Source organism: Patiria miniata, unplaced genomic scaffold (genome assembly GCF_015706575.1).
Source record: "Patiria miniata isolate m_02_andy unplaced genomic scaffold, ASM1570657v1 HiC_scaffold_3, whole genome shotgun sequence".
In the NCBI taxonomy this organism is placed as follows: Eukaryota; Metazoa; Echinodermata; class Asteroidea; order Valvatida; family Asterinidae; genus Patiria; species Patiria miniata.
This window is the reverse complement of record NW_024037069.1, coordinates 37751391-37768642: the sequence shown is the minus strand read 5'-3', so window position 1 is coordinate 37768642 and position 17252 is coordinate 37751391. Positions and strand designations below refer to the sequence as shown.

At 39.9% G+C, this 17252-nt stretch overlaps 1 protein-coding gene across 2 annotated transcripts; it reads right to left on the bottom strand.

Moving 5' to 3' along the window:
• Positions 1–38: 38 nt before the first annotated feature.
• Positions 39–16984, bottom strand: LOC119737883 (gamma-aminobutyric acid type B receptor subunit 2-like). Of its 2 annotated transcripts, XM_038212520.1 has the most exons (17): positions 16555–16983; positions 14110–14250; positions 13381–13548; positions 12532–12639; positions 12229–12297; positions 11618–11818; positions 11171–11404; positions 10140–10203; positions 9742–9825; positions 8677–8827; positions 7629–7761; positions 4576–4689; positions 2565–2687; positions 2128–2305; positions 1727–1890; positions 1385–1522; positions 39–1104 (listed from the first exon to the last, which is right to left on the bottom strand). In XM_038212520.1, the coding sequence occupies exons 1-17, from the start codon at positions 16825–16827 to the stop codon at positions 1033–1035; spliced, it is 2415 nt and encodes an 804-aa protein (XP_038068448.1). In that variant the 5' UTR covers positions 16828–16983; the 3' UTR covers positions 39–1032. The 2 variants fall into 2 exon arrangements, with proteins under 2 accessions (XP_038068448.1, XP_038068449.1); XM_038212521.1 differs by lacking the exon at positions 14110–14250 and having other exon boundaries at positions 16555–16984.
• Between the last annotated feature and the right edge of the window lie 268 nt (positions 16985–17252).

The following is a 17252-nucleotide window of genomic DNA, read 5'->3' as shown; positions in this document are numbered from 1 at the left end:
GTTTCGAAAAAATGCATCTTCTGAGGAATATGTCAGTATAAATTGTTTTGGTACACGTACATTTATTTCCGGTTTGATGACGTCATCAGTTAAAACGGCAAAATGAATACTGATTTAGTTCAGAGATGGGCCATTTTCATCATAAAGTAAAAATAACCTTTGCAAATGTGTACATTATAACGAATTTTAAGTGAATTTGTTAATAACACCCAACTTCCCGTTTGATGTCGTCACATCATTTGGCAGCCCAACTTGGGTCAACATTGCCCTAGGTCAACATTGTACCGGAAATCATTATTTGTGCTAGATAGGGATCTAATGACGGATTTCAATTTAAAAAATACTAAAATAAACTGATCATTTCTAATTCTCCCTACCATAATTTTCAGTCTGATGACGTCATGATTCTTAAACCATTCAAATTCATTTGTGGTTGTCCAAAAAAATATCTAGGGGGAATCTCGTAAAGTTTTGACGAATGGTTTTTGAATTACATTTTTGTAACTGTCTTTAATGTGCCGCTATAGGGCACTCTTTCGGTTGATGACGTCATCATGGTATTTCTTGTGATAGCATTCCTCACTGAACACTTGACTATATGTATGTTTGTAGTAAAATGCTTCCGTTTTTGAGTTATATTCCTTTTCATTGCACTTCTAGTAACACTGGAAGTGAAGTCCAAGCGGTCCAATGTTGCTCACCTCACGAAATACGAACAGGATACACTATTTAGTTCAAAAGATATATTTCTGAACTTAAATCGCTTGTAAATTGGTAACTGATGACGTCATAATGACGCCACAATATCAACAACATCTTCAGACTCGGGTCCAAGTTCGTACCAGGTTATGTTATCACCAAGTCAACAGTTTGGAAGAAATCTTGGTTTGTTTTGTCTTGCGGCTCATTTTTCTATCTCATCAACGTTGTAGTGTGGACTGTAACAACCTTGCAAGACTTAGCATTTTTGTATATACTTTGTATATACTCCCATTACTTCGCTGTTACATTACCCTATGCACGCGAAGATTTCTAATTTACGTGTGTTCCGTGGAATGTTGAACTGGGGGTGTCCTTAGTAAGCAGGAAAAGTTCGTCTTCCTTCTGCAAGTAAATAGAACAAAAGGGTTAAGCTGGTCCACAATTCTAATAAATTGATTTAGAATGGCTTTAAAGTGCATGGGATAATCTGAAGTGGTAACGGGATGGAAATAAATCTACTGTCGACATATAAATGGAGGTTTGACATTTTGCTCTAAATAACGTAGGCCTATCATGAAAGTATACAAGACTGTAAACTCCACGAATACATGGTCATCAAGTCACTCCAAACACGTGGTAACTGAAGTCACTTGTGTGTTGTACCGCATCGTAAATATCCTACCTGCTTCAGTTTTTCTCGGAGTTCCTCCAGTTCATTAATATTGTCCTTCTCTTTGGACGCGGAGGACTCACCATAGCCTGTGGAATTCATCATGCTCAAACAGATGTTCTTCTCTTCAACAGAGACGAGGAGGTACACCTAATGAACACACATATAATTTTCAATGCCAGAACATTACTTCTTAAGAGTGAATGGTACGAAAATAAAAATACCAACTTCTTTATCAAATACACATTCAACATATAACACTTGTGATTTCATACTTGTCGACTACATCACACGTGCGCTTGGGCGTGGCAGGTAAGCACCACGTTATGGGGTCCGTTGCGTTGCAAGTATTACCTTTGGAATGAAATTCAGGCACAGCACTGCAGTGTTGACGATCACTATGGCAACCCCGGGAACCAGAAACGTCATATTGACGTCATCACCCAAGACGGTCATGGTTGGGACAACTAGGGCTATGGTCAAGGCGACCATGTACACCGATGCTGCGATGTATTTACCTGTCATCAAACACGAGCAAATATGAACTCTCAAAAGATAATTGACAATTCTCTCGCAGCGACAGCTGTGTCTTTTTTTATTGTAACCCCGTTGGAAGTTTGAATTACTTATAAAATGCGCAAATAAATGTTGGCATGAAAAACAAATCACAAAATCACAAAAAGTAAATCTTGTCTTTGAATAGGAAATTACAAATATAAAAAGGACCAGGATATGATCATTATGTCTTCTCTTACTGTCATTAAGTCGTGTTACGGCGATGTTTCTTGTCTCCCAGGCCAAGAAAAGGCCAAAGGTCAAGAGAACTCCCTTCAGGCCGTAGAGGGCGATGGTGAAGTACTGAGCATGCTCACTGCTGCAATACCTTATGATGGGGACGTCATAAATCTCCTTCTCTGGCTCTGTCGTGTCAAGCTGTAAAAGAAATTATATTTGTAACAATTAGGAAAACTGAGCTATTCCACACTTCGCCTCGCGTCTTATGGTGACCAAACGACTGGAGGAGTGATTCATTATTTTCTTTTACAAAAAAAGTATTTTCAGCATCATGCTTTGCTAGGGATACTACGATGAAAGAAATTAAGGTCAGGTCTTGTTTCTGATCATTTATAAATTGGTTTAAAACATAGAACAGTAAAACTACATTCTACACGGCTGTTTCATGTGCATCTACCTGGGGCTCAAGATCTCGCTTGGTAACAGTCGCTGTATCCAGGGTAATCCACGCGGCAAAAATGACGCAATCTACGAAGACAGCCGTCAACACTCCGCATATAAGTTTCCAGTCCGGTAGGTCCTGTATATCAATAATTACAAATACATTCACTACACTTGTTTTGGCAGTCAGCTTTAATTTTGATTTATTTGAAAGACAAGTATGGAGTGTGGCTTAAAACCCTCATTTTGATCATGACCGCATATTGTTTTTTACACATTCTGCCTTCAGTTACATATTTTCGCATCAAGATTCAAGGAAAGATGAAGTATATCTGCTGCCACCAAGAGTTTTGCAAGTGTCCATTGACAAGTTTCTACGGTTTACTAAACCGCGGCTTCGTTTCTGGCATCGGCTCGCAAAGCAGATTGAAAGAAGCCTGTCGAACCAAATAAAGAGTGCTCAATTTTTTTTTCGTTTGGATGATTATCAGCTGCAGATAACAGATCAATACTGTAGCGAAATCTTAGAGAAGGATATCTATCCTCGAGCCTCAATTCAAACCAGAGAAGAAACCTATGTTCCGTAAACCCTATATATATTGACAGCTTTCGGTTCTCTGTGGTTTTTAAAGGTCCGTTTTAGCTTGCACTTGCCGATGCAACCTTCAAAGATTCTCTTTATATTCACGGTTATAGTATTCGTACTAACAGGGAGACATAGAATTATGCACAAACAAACAAGTTTTCCCAATCGAAAACTTTTCAATATACCTTTCTTGATCTAAGGAACTGGAGCGCGCACCTTTAATGTTTACTATCCAATGACTGTATGGAATGTGGTTTCTACACAATGTAATTTGAGCCACCCAACCCTCACAACCAGCCCATTCACCCCTGATTAACCTCTGGCATGTCTGGAGTATCTCTCAGGCCCCAAACAGCCGTTAAAACCACAGACATAACCCCATTTGACATTCCATTTTGGTCACAGGGGTGATCGAATAATCCCAATGTATATAGTGCATTTGTACACAAGCCTATGTAAATGTGCACAAGCACACAGGGTTTTCCCGCCAATTTTCAACCCCTCCAGTAGGATCACAAGACTGACACCCCCTCTGAAGGAGGTACTATGGTCCATACTACGATCTGGTGAGAGATGGCCCCGGGTGTGTTTACCACGTGGCCAGGACAATATAAAACATAAAAATGTGAAGAAACGATTTTCCATTCTGAATCAGGGGGGCAATTTTCCCACTTTTTCATTTTGGAAAGGATACCAGTAATAATATAAGGGAGACATTCAAAATGTCTCCCTGATGCCCAATGTCTCCCCAATGTCGACAATTTACTAGAACGTGTCTCCCTGAGGTACCGTTTGGAAGAATTTAACCTTGCCTGCCATTTCACACAGCGTGTGAAATAAGAACACTTCAACCAAAAATCACCTTCGATTCCCCAGTACGGAATTCAATCAAGCCAAGGACGAAACAGGTTTTAACTTTTCTCGGCAGTTGCAAGATTGCAGTTATGCAACTTCAAATGCACCTCCTTTCAATTAACGAAGACTGACGTTATCTGCTTGCCCACGTTAAGCATTATGCAATGTCAATTGAACTTACGCTTGTCAGGGCCCTCAAATTGAAAGCTGTTTCCTTAAAGTGATTTCGGACACTTAAAGTTAAGAGCTAGGACCCCTACAAGGCGTTTTACGGGGCCCATTATGTTCGCCACAGAACTAAAATGTACTGAATCGGACAGGTCCAGACTTGAAAAATAAAAACCTCAGCAACATTGTTGCCACCCGACTGATAGTTTTCATCAAGACAGGAAATGCAAATTCCTATATTAAAAGGAATTTGCTATTCTGATTTCTATTGTCGGATATCCTGTCTTAGTTTGGCTTACATCGTCTTCTGTATATTTATTGAATGCATGACTTCTAAAAAAAAATAACTGCGATGGGAGACTGAAATGGTCAGAGTCGTTCTATTATAACACAAGGTGTTTTTTTTAAGATTACTTACAATCCGTTGGAATTTCTTCACTGCACGGCTGAATATAGCGTGTATCCGGTAGGTCCTCATGAAAATAGAACCGAAAGCAAACGAAAGCCCGAGGGAGATAAGCATCCTCTCCAGCTGAAATAGGGAATACAAATCCCCGTCGAGGGTTCTCAAAACACGTCAAACGTGAAATGGCTTTTCAGGTTGGTACAATTCAATTAAATAAGACCCAGAACATCAGAATATGCAAGGTCGTTTTGAAAAGCTTTTTGTCAATAGCCTGCAATTTAATCCTGAGAAAGTAGGTTGCTTGCGTGACATTCCAAGTGTCTTGATCACTTTGATATGATTGAATAAACATCGAGCTCACAAAAGGTTGGCCAAAATATGACAGACGGTACATATTCCTGTTGCTTTATCGGATTCGTAACTTTTTACAAACTTTTGTGACCTATTGTAACGGGACCCCCCCCCCCCATGAAGGCCACACCCGCCAGTGAATTGACACAAACTAAAATTATGTCAAACACTAGGAGACAATAAATTTTGGTCTCAGGAAAATAAATGATATGATTAACTGTCTGGGCAGTCACAATTTGATTTCGCAAGCCCCAAATAAATTTAGCCACAAAAATATAGTAAACAGATGTAATGGGCCACGCCCGCTGTAAAAATGGAACGCTCGACATATTGCCAAATAAATATAAAGAAACATACTTACATAAAGCATTGAGGAGCTCGACGGATATATACAAAATTATACAAAAATAAGAACTAGCTACAATCCGGCTTGGGTGGGGAAACTAAATACATGTAATACACAATAAAGAACCGCCGCCCGCCTAGCCCCATAAATGTGGCCTATTTACTGGACTGCCTCCGTAAACATAGGCCACACATCCACATGTACAAAAACGTGTCGCACTTTGCCAAATTTTGATTTTCGCATTTAGGCTTAGTTTGTAGGTTTCTTTGCTTTAGAAGCATACTCACCCTCTTAATAGGCTAATCAGAAAGTGCTGCCTTTTTCAGATGTATATTTTTTTTGTGAAATTTCCAGATTCATTTTTACACGTTTGCGTATCAAAATTTCAACATGAAATTTCACAAAAAAATATACATCTGAAAAAGGCAGCACTTTCTGATTAGCCTATAAAGAGGGTGAGTATGCTTCTAGAGCAAAAAAAACATTCAAACTAAGCCTAAATGTGAAAATCAAAATTTGGCAAAGTGCGACACGTTTTTGTACATGTGGATGTGTGGCCTATGTTTACGGAGGCAGTCCAGTAAATAGGCCACATTTATGGGGCTACCGCCCGCCAAGCTAAGCAAGTGTCCCCAGCCACCCAGATGTAAGGAATGCCTAATACTTCATGTTCATTCAAGCATTGAGGAATGACTGCAGTTCAATCCTTTGTTAAGACTTTGTTAAGAATTTAGACGCATAACTAAAGGCAAACCAAAACCTGGGTGGGGAGCAAGGATGGCCGTTGGTAAACGCAGCCCATGGAAAGTTAAATAATGAAATGCATTCCAGCCGTGGCCATTCAATAGACGAACTCGTTGTGTTTGTCACACACACACACACACACACACACACACACCCACCCAGACTTGTTTCACATACCTAGTGTGGACTTTCCTTTCTTTTCGTGTAGTTAAGGAACACCAGTGGAAAAACTCATTTTTCTCAAACTGTGAAAACTCTTACAACCCAATTTTTTTTCAATGATTCCCTTTAGTGTTTCTCTTCATTCTGCTACCGATAAACCTAACCCAAAAATGCCTCTAAACCTGTTTTCCAGAAATGGGGAAACACTGTGTGGACGTGGGCAAGTCCACACTTCGTCGCTGCTACCTACATTATGTGGACGTCTTTTGTTCGGAAGTCCACACTGCGTATGTAAGACAAGCTCAACACAGCACCAATACACAAATGTGATTTCTCGCACGTCCGTGGAATGAGATGGTACATTAGCATATTCATTAGCGTCACTCTGGGGTTTTGGCGTGGGTCTCGGTATCGACCAATGGAAGCCGGCAAACGGGGTAATATTTATCAATAAATAACTCGTGAAGAGGATTTTCTCCAAATTTATACTGCATAAAACACCATTTATGAACAGGAACCTTATTAATATTTGTGAATCTTGAAAAGATTTACAGATATTGCAAACGCTAGTCTACCAACTTCAAAAGTTCTCCTAGCCAGGCCTATTTTTCCAATTTCAACGAAAAGTAATGAACACATCACAACGATCTTTAGCACATACATGGATCATTATTAGGGAAATAAACCCTGAAAGTTGCATGAAGATACGGTCTTCCAAACGGGAGAAATTAATTTTTAAAGATTTCGCCCGCCAACGTGAACATGTGCGTGTACATGTAGTTTCATTCAAAATGAAGTGTTGCGTTACCTTCAGAAATTGCCTTCGCAACCCCATGACTACAACAGCTCGATTTTTGAGAGCACTAAGAGTGAAAAAGTTGACCCCGAAATTTGTTCTCGCGAGGTCCTCGCGAGGACGAGGCATGCGCAATACTACACTGGCACAGGTGCGGAAATCTCCGTATCAAGTTCGTTGGTAAATACGTCATACACGCGCGCGCCATAGAGCTATATAATAAAGAACTATATACAGCTCTATGGCGCGCGCACAACTGGCATTTGCAATTACACGGCTGTAAGGAGATGTTTACTACTATACTCGCGAGAGGCATATGCCATTAACATAGCTAGAGGAGTGTTTTAAAAAATGTGGTAAAATTGTTGAACAAAATCATTGGAAAGTTATATTTTTGACTTGTTTTTGACTCTTTGACCTAAAATATATCTTTTACCAAAAATGGTATTTCGGGTCATTGTCGGGTCATTATCATTGACCATGCTCAAAAATGGTCATTAACCTAGTGTTTAAAACTGGCCAAGCACACATTTATTTACTTATTAAAACGTAGTGCTAGCTCCTTTGACAATAGTTTTGGCGTCACATTGAGAACACGCGCCACATGCGTGTTCTTGTACGGTCATTGAGCTTTCCGCGGTACGACCACACCGTGGGATTACTCACGTGACACTTGACGATTATAGCCGTATCAGACAGGTCTTTCTTGTCCCAACCAGTAGCGAAGACGGAGGCGTAGAGAAGCAGACAACCAACCACAGTCAGGTTACCCAGGGAAGGACTCGACATCTTGATGGCCCTTGAAAATTAACAAAGCAAATATTTATAGATTCAGCGCTTGCTTTGGACTTGATAAGTTAACTTCAGAATATGATTTGGTATCTTTAGGACAGGAAAGTATTTTAGTTTTCTGCAGCCGCCGGCTCTGTTTTCATGTCCACCTCAAAACCTTGAAATTTTGTGGATATGCTGTAAGCAGTTTGGTATCTGTTTGGATTCAAGGGGCGATAATTCAACTGAATACAAAACCTTCTCAAATGCAACGTACCGCAAACGGCTTTCGCTGGTGCGTTTTACAAAGATTCAAATATATTTCTGTTCATACGCTTGTGATCCATGAGGTTCAATGTAAACTCATTCTAAATGTTGTTTGATGAGCCACGTCTATGTCAATCAAAGAATCAACGACTCTCGCCCTATTCCAGAGTTGTAACGAGTCACTGATTTTTGTGACTCCAGTAGAGTTGAGTCATTTTAAAGAAGTGACTCGAGTCGAGTCGAGTCGAGTCAAGTATTTAGTTCAGTCAATTCGAGTCACAAATATTTGAGCACTATACAATAAATAAACACAAGAGAGAAAGTCATTTTTTGGCTATTTAAACATGTGGTGACACCACATTTGCTTCTTAATGAAAATTAAAAGGGGGTGCCAGCTGATCGTCATTCAACTAATGGGGACACTGATCAAACCACATTATTTGCGAACATTCTATTAAACGTGACGTGAACAAAAACCGGCACCGGCGTAAGTCATTGCAAATATTTTTCGCAAAGTTTTGCTTTTATATTTGGGACTCGAGTCTCATTAGCCTTCCTCGAGTGGACTCGAGTCATTCTGATGAGGGACTCGAGTCGAGTCGAGTCATTTGCTTGCAGTGACTCGAGTCGAGTCGAATCATTTGACAAAAATAAATCATATTATGTGAAGTTGTACCTCCTGTGTTTGTATCTGACGTTAAGGAAGAGGAACGCTAACGCCAGGACGGCACCGAGCGAGGCTAGGGAGAAGAGAATGGCCCGTGCGGTGGACGAGACCTCCAGGACCAGGGACCTCCTTGTTACGCCATCCACCGGAATACGGCCACCTTAAAAAGTTGCAAGTCAGAAAAGAGTGCATGTTACGAAGTTTGAGAGGATTCTATAATTTCAGATACGGATGTAATAATGAGTTATCACCGTACATAGAATCAATACACCTTTCTAAAACACCTTGCGTCACGGCCGTGCCACATTGGCAACTTTCATTTGATTGTAGAGAACAAATGCAACATTCCACACCAGGGTAGTCCGAAAAAGTGATTTTTTTCCTCAGCATTTCTGTTATTCCGTGGTGGCCGGCAATTCATGCATACCCTATGCACTTACGACATTGTTAGGTGCAATGCCAATAAAAATAAATAAATAAATAAATAAAACTGAACTCGACATTTCTTATGCTTAAAAGTGTTTAGGTATAATGAAGACCAATAGCAACAATGCGAGTGCGGGAGACATTATGCAACTTGAAAAATGAATTACTTATTAATTAATTCGTGCATTTTGACGTTCAATTCACGTAAATATCTTGAGATGGCAATTTTTCCGTAGTTGCATAATTTCTAATTTTTCCTAATTGTCACATATCGTTCGCATGCAGGTGTATGTTAATTTATGCGCTGAAAGTGTTGATCAAATCAGGACAGTTTTATTCTACTAACATGACGATGTTAATTTCAACACTTAAGTTCCAGGCGACAAGATTATAGTGTTGACAAAATTAGAATAAAAATATGTTCAGGCATGTTTTCGTTTTGAGGGGATATTTAACAACTAGGCCCAACTGTATGGTGAACGATGATAAAACTAAAAAGAATAAATATATTCTATTAAGAGTCTGTAATTTTCAATTAAACAAAAATAAGCGCTGCGTGCATCTTCTATACTCATGTAATTTTCCATCCGAATTCAACTTAATGCCCAAATCGTATTTTTTTCAGAAGCTTTAAGGACTTTCACTTACCTGGCCACTTGATTCTAGTGGTCTCAGAATCTATCAGGACAGCCTCCTGAATCTTGTATTGCATCACGTTCTTCAAACTTGTGCCTTAAAGAGAAAACACAAAAAAAATCCGTAGTTCTCAATTTTACAAAAATAAATAAGTGTTATGACGTATTCGTGAGGAATATGACGTATGTATTTAAACCAAAGAAACGAACCGGCAAGAAAGCAATCTTGTTATTGAAAAAAACACTGCAATCAATTAGGGTTCAACGGCTGTTTCATGAGTGTATATGAAGTTCTTGTATAGTCCCATATATGGCATGGCACTTTATCTGGTCTAGAAATGAAAGAAACATATATAAACATTATACTGATATTTTACAAATATATTTTAATCAGTATTGCAACGTTTTTACCTTGGGCCTGGTCAATGTAGACTCTCTGTGCTATACGCTGGCCATCCTCTATGCGAACACGACCCTACCAGAAATCAGACGGACACTTGTGAATGCACCGTGTACTTGAACATACTCGTCTTACAGTGCACGGACTTGTAAAAAGCAACCAGATTTAATACAACGCCATTAACGAAACAGTCTATCTCTTCACATTGCATTAGTATACCCAATTAAAATGTTAATAGGCTGTGGGAACACTGCATTATTTTATACAGGTATTTTCAGTGATAATGATCGATGCTGTAAATGTGATCTTCTGGGTCTACTTCCATTTCGCGAACCCACCACCAGTTAATCAACGCAAAACCCCTTTCTTGGTCTTGTTGTAGGTGTAGATTGCAAGGCTACTTTCGCTAAAGGCCGATACATTTCCTGCGGTCAATTCGTATATCATGTCTAGTTCCATTTAAATCAATATTAGGTTTTGCCCTTCACCGACGTTTGAACATTGTATACTCAGTGTGTTACCTCCCGAGTGCAAGAGGCAAAAAAATCACTCGGGTGGGACTCGAACCCACGACCTCCTGTTTTCTAGTGCAGATGTCTTACCACTCGACCACCGAGCTAACAGGATCGGTTATAAAATTCCACCTTATAATTGTTCCATTTACACAAAAATAATGACCTTGTCGCAAGTGTCTGGTAACTGGACCAGTGAATTTGAATGTGAAAGGATACAACTGGAATACCTAGAGATTTCTGGAACTTTTTTTATTGCATGTGGTAAAGAAAAAGCATTCTCTGATCTTCATCTCCACGAATCACTCATCAATTTGACATCTTAACCCTAACCCCCTATACAAGGACTCTTTGGGGATACCAGATACCACAGAATACTACATGTTGTGCACACTTGTATGGAACTTTGTAGCTTTAGGTGAGATTAGGGTGAAATTATATGCATACAATAAATGGTTGAAAAAATGTCGATTGTTCCTTTTCTATACGTACAAGGTTTATATTAAAAGTAAAACAAAAATCTGAATTACCGACAATCCGGAGAACTCCATGTTCTCGGCGTGGTTCAAAATCACCCTCGCCATCTCGGTGTCGGTATAGCTGAAATCTTCAAGTCTTCGAGGAGGTTGCAGACGCTGCAGGTCCGCTATGGAGGAATTCAAGGCCAGTGCCACGGACATGATGCCGTCGTGCGTTACCGGCACGACGTTATTACTGAATGGGAAAATCCTGTTGTAGTAGTCGTAATGTTCTGGCAAAGGTTTCTGCGAATTACATCACATGAAGCATAAACGTTAAAGTTCTCACAGTGTAACATGCAATGATCGACATAATAATCATTGTACGTCAAAGTTCTGGGTCGTGAAAACATCAGCTTAGAAACCGTCACAACATATACACACATCGCGTTTAATAAATCGCTGGCAGCCCGTCTTTTGGATGAGCAGCTATTTACTTAGCTCAAGTGACGCACGTACCACTCCGCTGAAGTCCAGTTCTGGTAGACCCTGGGAGCGATGTTTGACGTTGAAATGTAGGGATAAATCAACAGCAGAGATGATCTCCTCTTCCGTGCAAGGCTCGATTTCTGACGGTGTGCCGAGCAGCCACCATTCAAAGTTGGCCCAGAACGGCGGTATCAAGACGTACTTGGCACCGGTCAATCCGGCGATATACGCCTGCAACGTTAATATTGAATTACAGTAAACTCTTGTTAACTCAAAGTCGGAAAACTCGAAATTTATCTCGAAGTAATACTCCATTCCCTTCAAGGGATTAAATGTAAATGGATACTCCGTAACTCAAATTGCCTGCACCAGTATATACCTCCGTTTCACTCGAGCTTTTGTTCGGCCAGTCCATAGAAAACGCTGCTAAAACAGTCCCAAAAAAGCGTAAACAACATCGCGAACCTTTACTCTTACCTAAGTGGAAGAACGAGTGTCTTATTTCATAAGAGTGACAATTAGGAATCAGACTGAAAGTAGGGACCAGCAGACGTCTAAGAGTCAAATTCATTCAATCGAATAGATGGGGTGTTCGAACATCCACGATGCATCAGATCGGGCATCCATGTTCATGAACTCACCTGACAGAAAAGCTTCAGCATCGCTGGAATATTCGAAAATCCGGTATATATGATTCTGACATCTTGGCGCTAGAATCAAATCAAAGATAACTTAATTTTATTGTTCTAAAACACAAGGCTACATAAGTTTTCCAATGGTCGATTATGGCAACTTGTTTCAAGTGACATTTAATTGCTATAGTTACTTCTTTTATGTCGGGAGTTTACATTTTCGGTTATATTTCTAGGTTTAAAAATAGAACTCACAATTGGAATCGAAAAATCTGGAAAATCGATGACATTTCACTTGAAATTAATGAATACCTTGAGGTTTTGAAGATGCACTTGGAACAAATCGATATTTTTTACTCCTTCAGATGCCACTATTTCGACTTCATCTGCCTCTAAAATCTGACGCAGGTCCTTCGTATGCTATGAAAATAATAATATTACCACACACAAAGATCTGGGATTATTTGATATTTCAGCGCTCCATAAAAAACACCAATATGATGCAAGTCTCTAGGACAGATGTAATTAATTTGGGAAAAAAATGCAACCAAAAACATCAACAGCGTGTCGAGTGTTTCGTCTTGGTGTTACAGCATGTAATCGCATAAAACAAGTGATCTTTTTTGGGGGGAACGGATATAACGCCATCGTTGCACGTGTTATGGCCAAGTTTATCGACAAAATAATATACATCAATAATTTGCCATGATTGCAAGGAAAAGTTTGAGCAAGTACAAAACAATTGGTAGGAGTATCTCTTTGAGTAGAGCATCTCTTTGATTAGAAGAATTAAAGGCCTTTGTATGTTTTAATTTTCCTTTTTTTTCACCACAATCTTACAAAATATGATGGAGTAATCAAATATTTAAGAAAATATGCAAAATAGACAGGGATATTATTTGTATATTTATATATCTGTACTTAAAGTTAAGGTGTCTTCATTCATGCATTAATTTGTGTTCTCCACGAGCAGCATACTGGTAGGTCTTCAGTGCCTATACTTTAAAATTGTGTAAGGCATTATTTCTTGTTGTACCTTGCAAAACTTGTTTTCTCAAGACCATAAACCGACATGATAGGCCCAAATAACATGAAAAAGATGTATCTTTACATCCAAGCTTCGATTCGAATACACAAACATGGACGTATGAGTATGCTCACGGTTTGAAAGGCGGCGTTCTCCTCGAAGATGAATGCGATACGCCTCCACCCCATTTCCCTTATAAATGCTGCCACGCCCAGCGATCGGGACCTGTCACTCGGGTAGGCTCTGACTGTGTACGGGTACAAGCTGCGATCTGTCAACGCTGGGCCCGATGCTAAAGTTATCTGTCAGTTAAAACATCATCACAAAAATGTTTTCAAATCTCGACTTCGTCTCGGGCATCATCATGCAGCTTCATCATTCCGAAGCCTTTGATGCCCAAAGCAAGAGTGCGTGGCTAATTTTTTTTAAAGATTTTAAAGAGCTAATTCAAGTCGGAACGTAGGCAATCGGGTTTGTTCAAAGGTTTCTTGGATTCCGCTCTTTCCAGCCTCTTGACAGCCCCTGTTTCTATTCTATAATATTTAGATTGATTTGAAGACGTTCCCTTTAAATCGCTTGTATTTCGATCGGCTTTTCTTATGCTCATCCCTCTTGCGTTGATTTTGAACCCCTTTGTTCTTAAGGGATACCCCTCCTCCTTCTGAAACCTACAATTCTGTCCTCGTATCCTCTCAAATGACAGGACTTTTCACAGGGAAAACAGTGCCGGCACTGTACGTTCTGACTTCAAAAAAGTCCAACTATAGCAGCTAACTATATAGATTTGGCCAAATGGATGCAAGCTGTTCTAGTCGAACCTGATTACTTTTTGAAGAATGGGCTTCTTGACTGTATGAAATCACCTGAACGATGTTGAATCTTGCCGCTACCTTGTTGACTATGATTGCTTCCTGCGGTAGGAGTGGTCCCCATATAATTGGAACCGGAGCTCTGGAGTAGGCTAGATTGTAGAGTATTCGCAACCCTTCCTCCGGATCGGCACTCTTCAAAGAATTTCAGGGACACAGGAGAGGCGCATGAGTGCCCCTTCAATCATGAAAACCTGTGTGTCACTATTGGGACAAAATGTATTAAATTCTAAGCCTAACCCTATTAAACCAAAACTCCTTCAAAGAATTTGTAACCATTACCGTCACGTTCTGATCGAGTCATCGATGGATTTCCATAGACGAGGTTCATGATACATTAAGGGTATTCATGGAAATAAAGATGTGCGGGTAAAAGGCAGGTTGAGATTATTACGTGACCTAGTAAGGCGACTGTGAATTTCGTGTAAAGTGGTGAAAAACGAGAAATATTCGGGGAAGTGGACAATAGTACCAGGGTTCGACCTTAACTTTTTTTCACCAGCCAGCCGGGCTACTGAAACAGACTCTTAACTAGCCCGCAGGCATTTTCACTAGCCCGTATGTTTTCCAGTTTATAGAGCGTCTCATAAACAACAATGTACATACATGTCAAACGTGTATCCTGAGGCAATCCTAACAATTAAACCCTAAAACAGTTAATAAAATTGTTAACGCCACCTAAACAGTTAACTCCATCAGGTTGCTCAGTATCCTTCTTTACCTATGTTGCTTCATGTGAACATAATGCACACATTACAAGTGATGGACTTTATGTACCTTTAAATGCGCGCTCTCTTTACTACGTAACGTTTTGTATCAATTAATCTTATTCACGCCAAGTTGCATATCAAACTTTGCCGCTTGGATTCCGTGTGAACAGGTGGGTAAATATTCACTGGTTTACCCAATCAAATACCTGTATACAGTACTACATACACAATTTTAGTTAACATGTACTACATTGTGGGGAAAATGCGTCTTCTGAACTCTGAAGATAATGCAGTTATGATGCAAGGCTAATATAGGTTTCATTCTTTACCATAATTCACCTCCCCGCTTTTTCGAATTTACCACAGCTGGCCCAGAAACAGTGTTATGCAAATGATCCTTGTCTTCGTTGCAGACAATATTTTATGTAAGTATTTCCATATTTGGTAGTTCACATTACTTTGTAGTAATTTAAGCGTGTGGATACGCAATTCAGCCTTTGGGCAGCAAAAATAAAAAAAGGCAGTTGCAAAAACAAAACTGAAATCATATGAAAACAAACCCGATTTCGTTCATGCCACTTTTTTTATGAATATATGAATACATTTTCGAATCTTAAAGTGTATTATATTCTACGGAAGCCTAATGCTGCCATATAAACGAAAAATTTGTTTCGTTATAACGAAAAGATTTTTCCGTTATTATCACTACAAATTTTCCCTTTGTAACCAATAGTGCCCGATTGCTGAAAATGCTGTGACTATTATAAGGACATTGCGAAGACGAATGTTTTCTGCGAATATTACCAATCATTGTGAATTATCGTAGTCGGATATTTATAACAGAAGACATCAGTCGTCATGGCAAACAGATGAACAGTTGCGGATTAACGAATTTCAAATTCTCAATTAAGAAAATTGACGATTTATCTGGGTTTCTTAGATAAAAGAAAACAGTTCTGATTGAGTTCTAATGCCTGAAAGTCATTCATGCATAAAGGCAAGAGAGTATAATTATATTATTTGACAACATATAGGCTGTAGGTTCTGACATGCTAGAGTAAGGGGTCTCTTATAATCTCCTTGCCTGTTGTTGAGATTGAAAATAAATGCCCTTTGTGTGACTTGAATCTTTTTAATCAGGCATGAAGATTAAATCAGCATCCAGAGCGGGCCTGTGTGCCATGATCTTAAAGGGAGTGAAACTGTCATTAGGATTGGTGTGTTTATTTAATCATAGAATATGGGACGGCCAACTAATATACACGAAGCGGTATAATACTGTGAATTGGCCAATGCCTTGCCCAAGTGTGTTCAATTGAGCCTGGTTCTACTCATAGTGGGCCCGTATTGGGACTCGTGTGGGTGAGACGACCGTGTGGCTAAAGCCTAGATGCCCGACTTGAAATAGAATGTTATCATTACTTTCGATAATTAAATGCCTTTTGTTATTGGAGGAATCTTAAAATGGCCACAAATTGTAATGCTTTGAGGAATGCTGCGTGGCGATCATCAGGCGCATGGACTTGTTCTTTTGCACGGCTGGGTGGTTAGTTTTCCTTGCTGCAGTCCGGTGATTTTGTATTATTGTAGCTGTGGCGGAATTTATGGCCAGCTTTTCCTATATACAGAGATTTCTGAATTTTCAGGTCACTGCAGTCGGTTATCAGTTTGCAGCAGTTTTTGTTTCTTTCGAAAGCCAATAAAGTATAGCTAGCCAAATACGACTTACCCCAGTCCAATTCCACCTCATGCTGAGATGGTAGCCATCCAGAATCCCATCCAAGCTGTTGACGTGATCCAGTGCCGTCTGCGCCACCTCTTGTTGCATACCTATGGAAGGGCTGCCCGGGAAAGCGAACAGGCCGCCCATGTGAATCACGCATCTCCCGCCAAATGTTGCGATGTGCGTGTTGTTACATCCTGCGGACTCGTGTGGCGTGAACACAGCGAGAGAAAGCCCGAGTGCCGCGGTGAATGCTACTAGTTGAAAGACATGCGTCATTGAGAATGGCAAAACGTACCGCGAAAGTACAAAAACTGTTTTCAAAAAATGTTGGTCTACATTTTTTTCTGTCTGTTCTAAGGCAATATATGTGGCAGGGATGTCATGCTACACACACATTCAGAATCGCGCGCTAATGAATGGGCCATAAGGAACTTGATACGTTGATAGCTTACGGATTTGACGGGCAAACTTCACAGGTGGTTGGCATAGGCCTATTGAAGGCATGTCTGAGCGTGATCTGTGATGTATTGTTAGTATGCGCGCGCATAGACCAGTTCGCCAGTGAGGCAAAAACACTCGACTTGTTCCCGCTTACATACACGTCTTCGTGCATGGATAAACAAAATGTCAGCTGCAGCACATGACATTGAATTGAGCCCTTTGCATCCAGAAACATCTCTAGACCACTTTGAATGTAGAGT

Bases quoted from the DNA above. Each gene is read 5' to 3' on its own strand.
- LOC119737883 (XM_038212520.1), bottom strand. From the start codon at position 16,827: ATGACGCATGTCTTTCAACTAGTAGCATTCACCGCGGCACTCGGGCTT. The intron at 10,204-11,170 runs GTAATTCAGATT...GATTTCTGGTAG, and splicing joins TGGAGTTCTCCGGATTGTCG to GGTCGTGTTCGCATAGAGGA. The intron at 2,306-2,564 runs GTAGATGCACAT...TTTCTTTTACAG, and splicing joins AGCGAGATCTTGAGCCCCAG to CTTGACACGACAGAGCCAGA.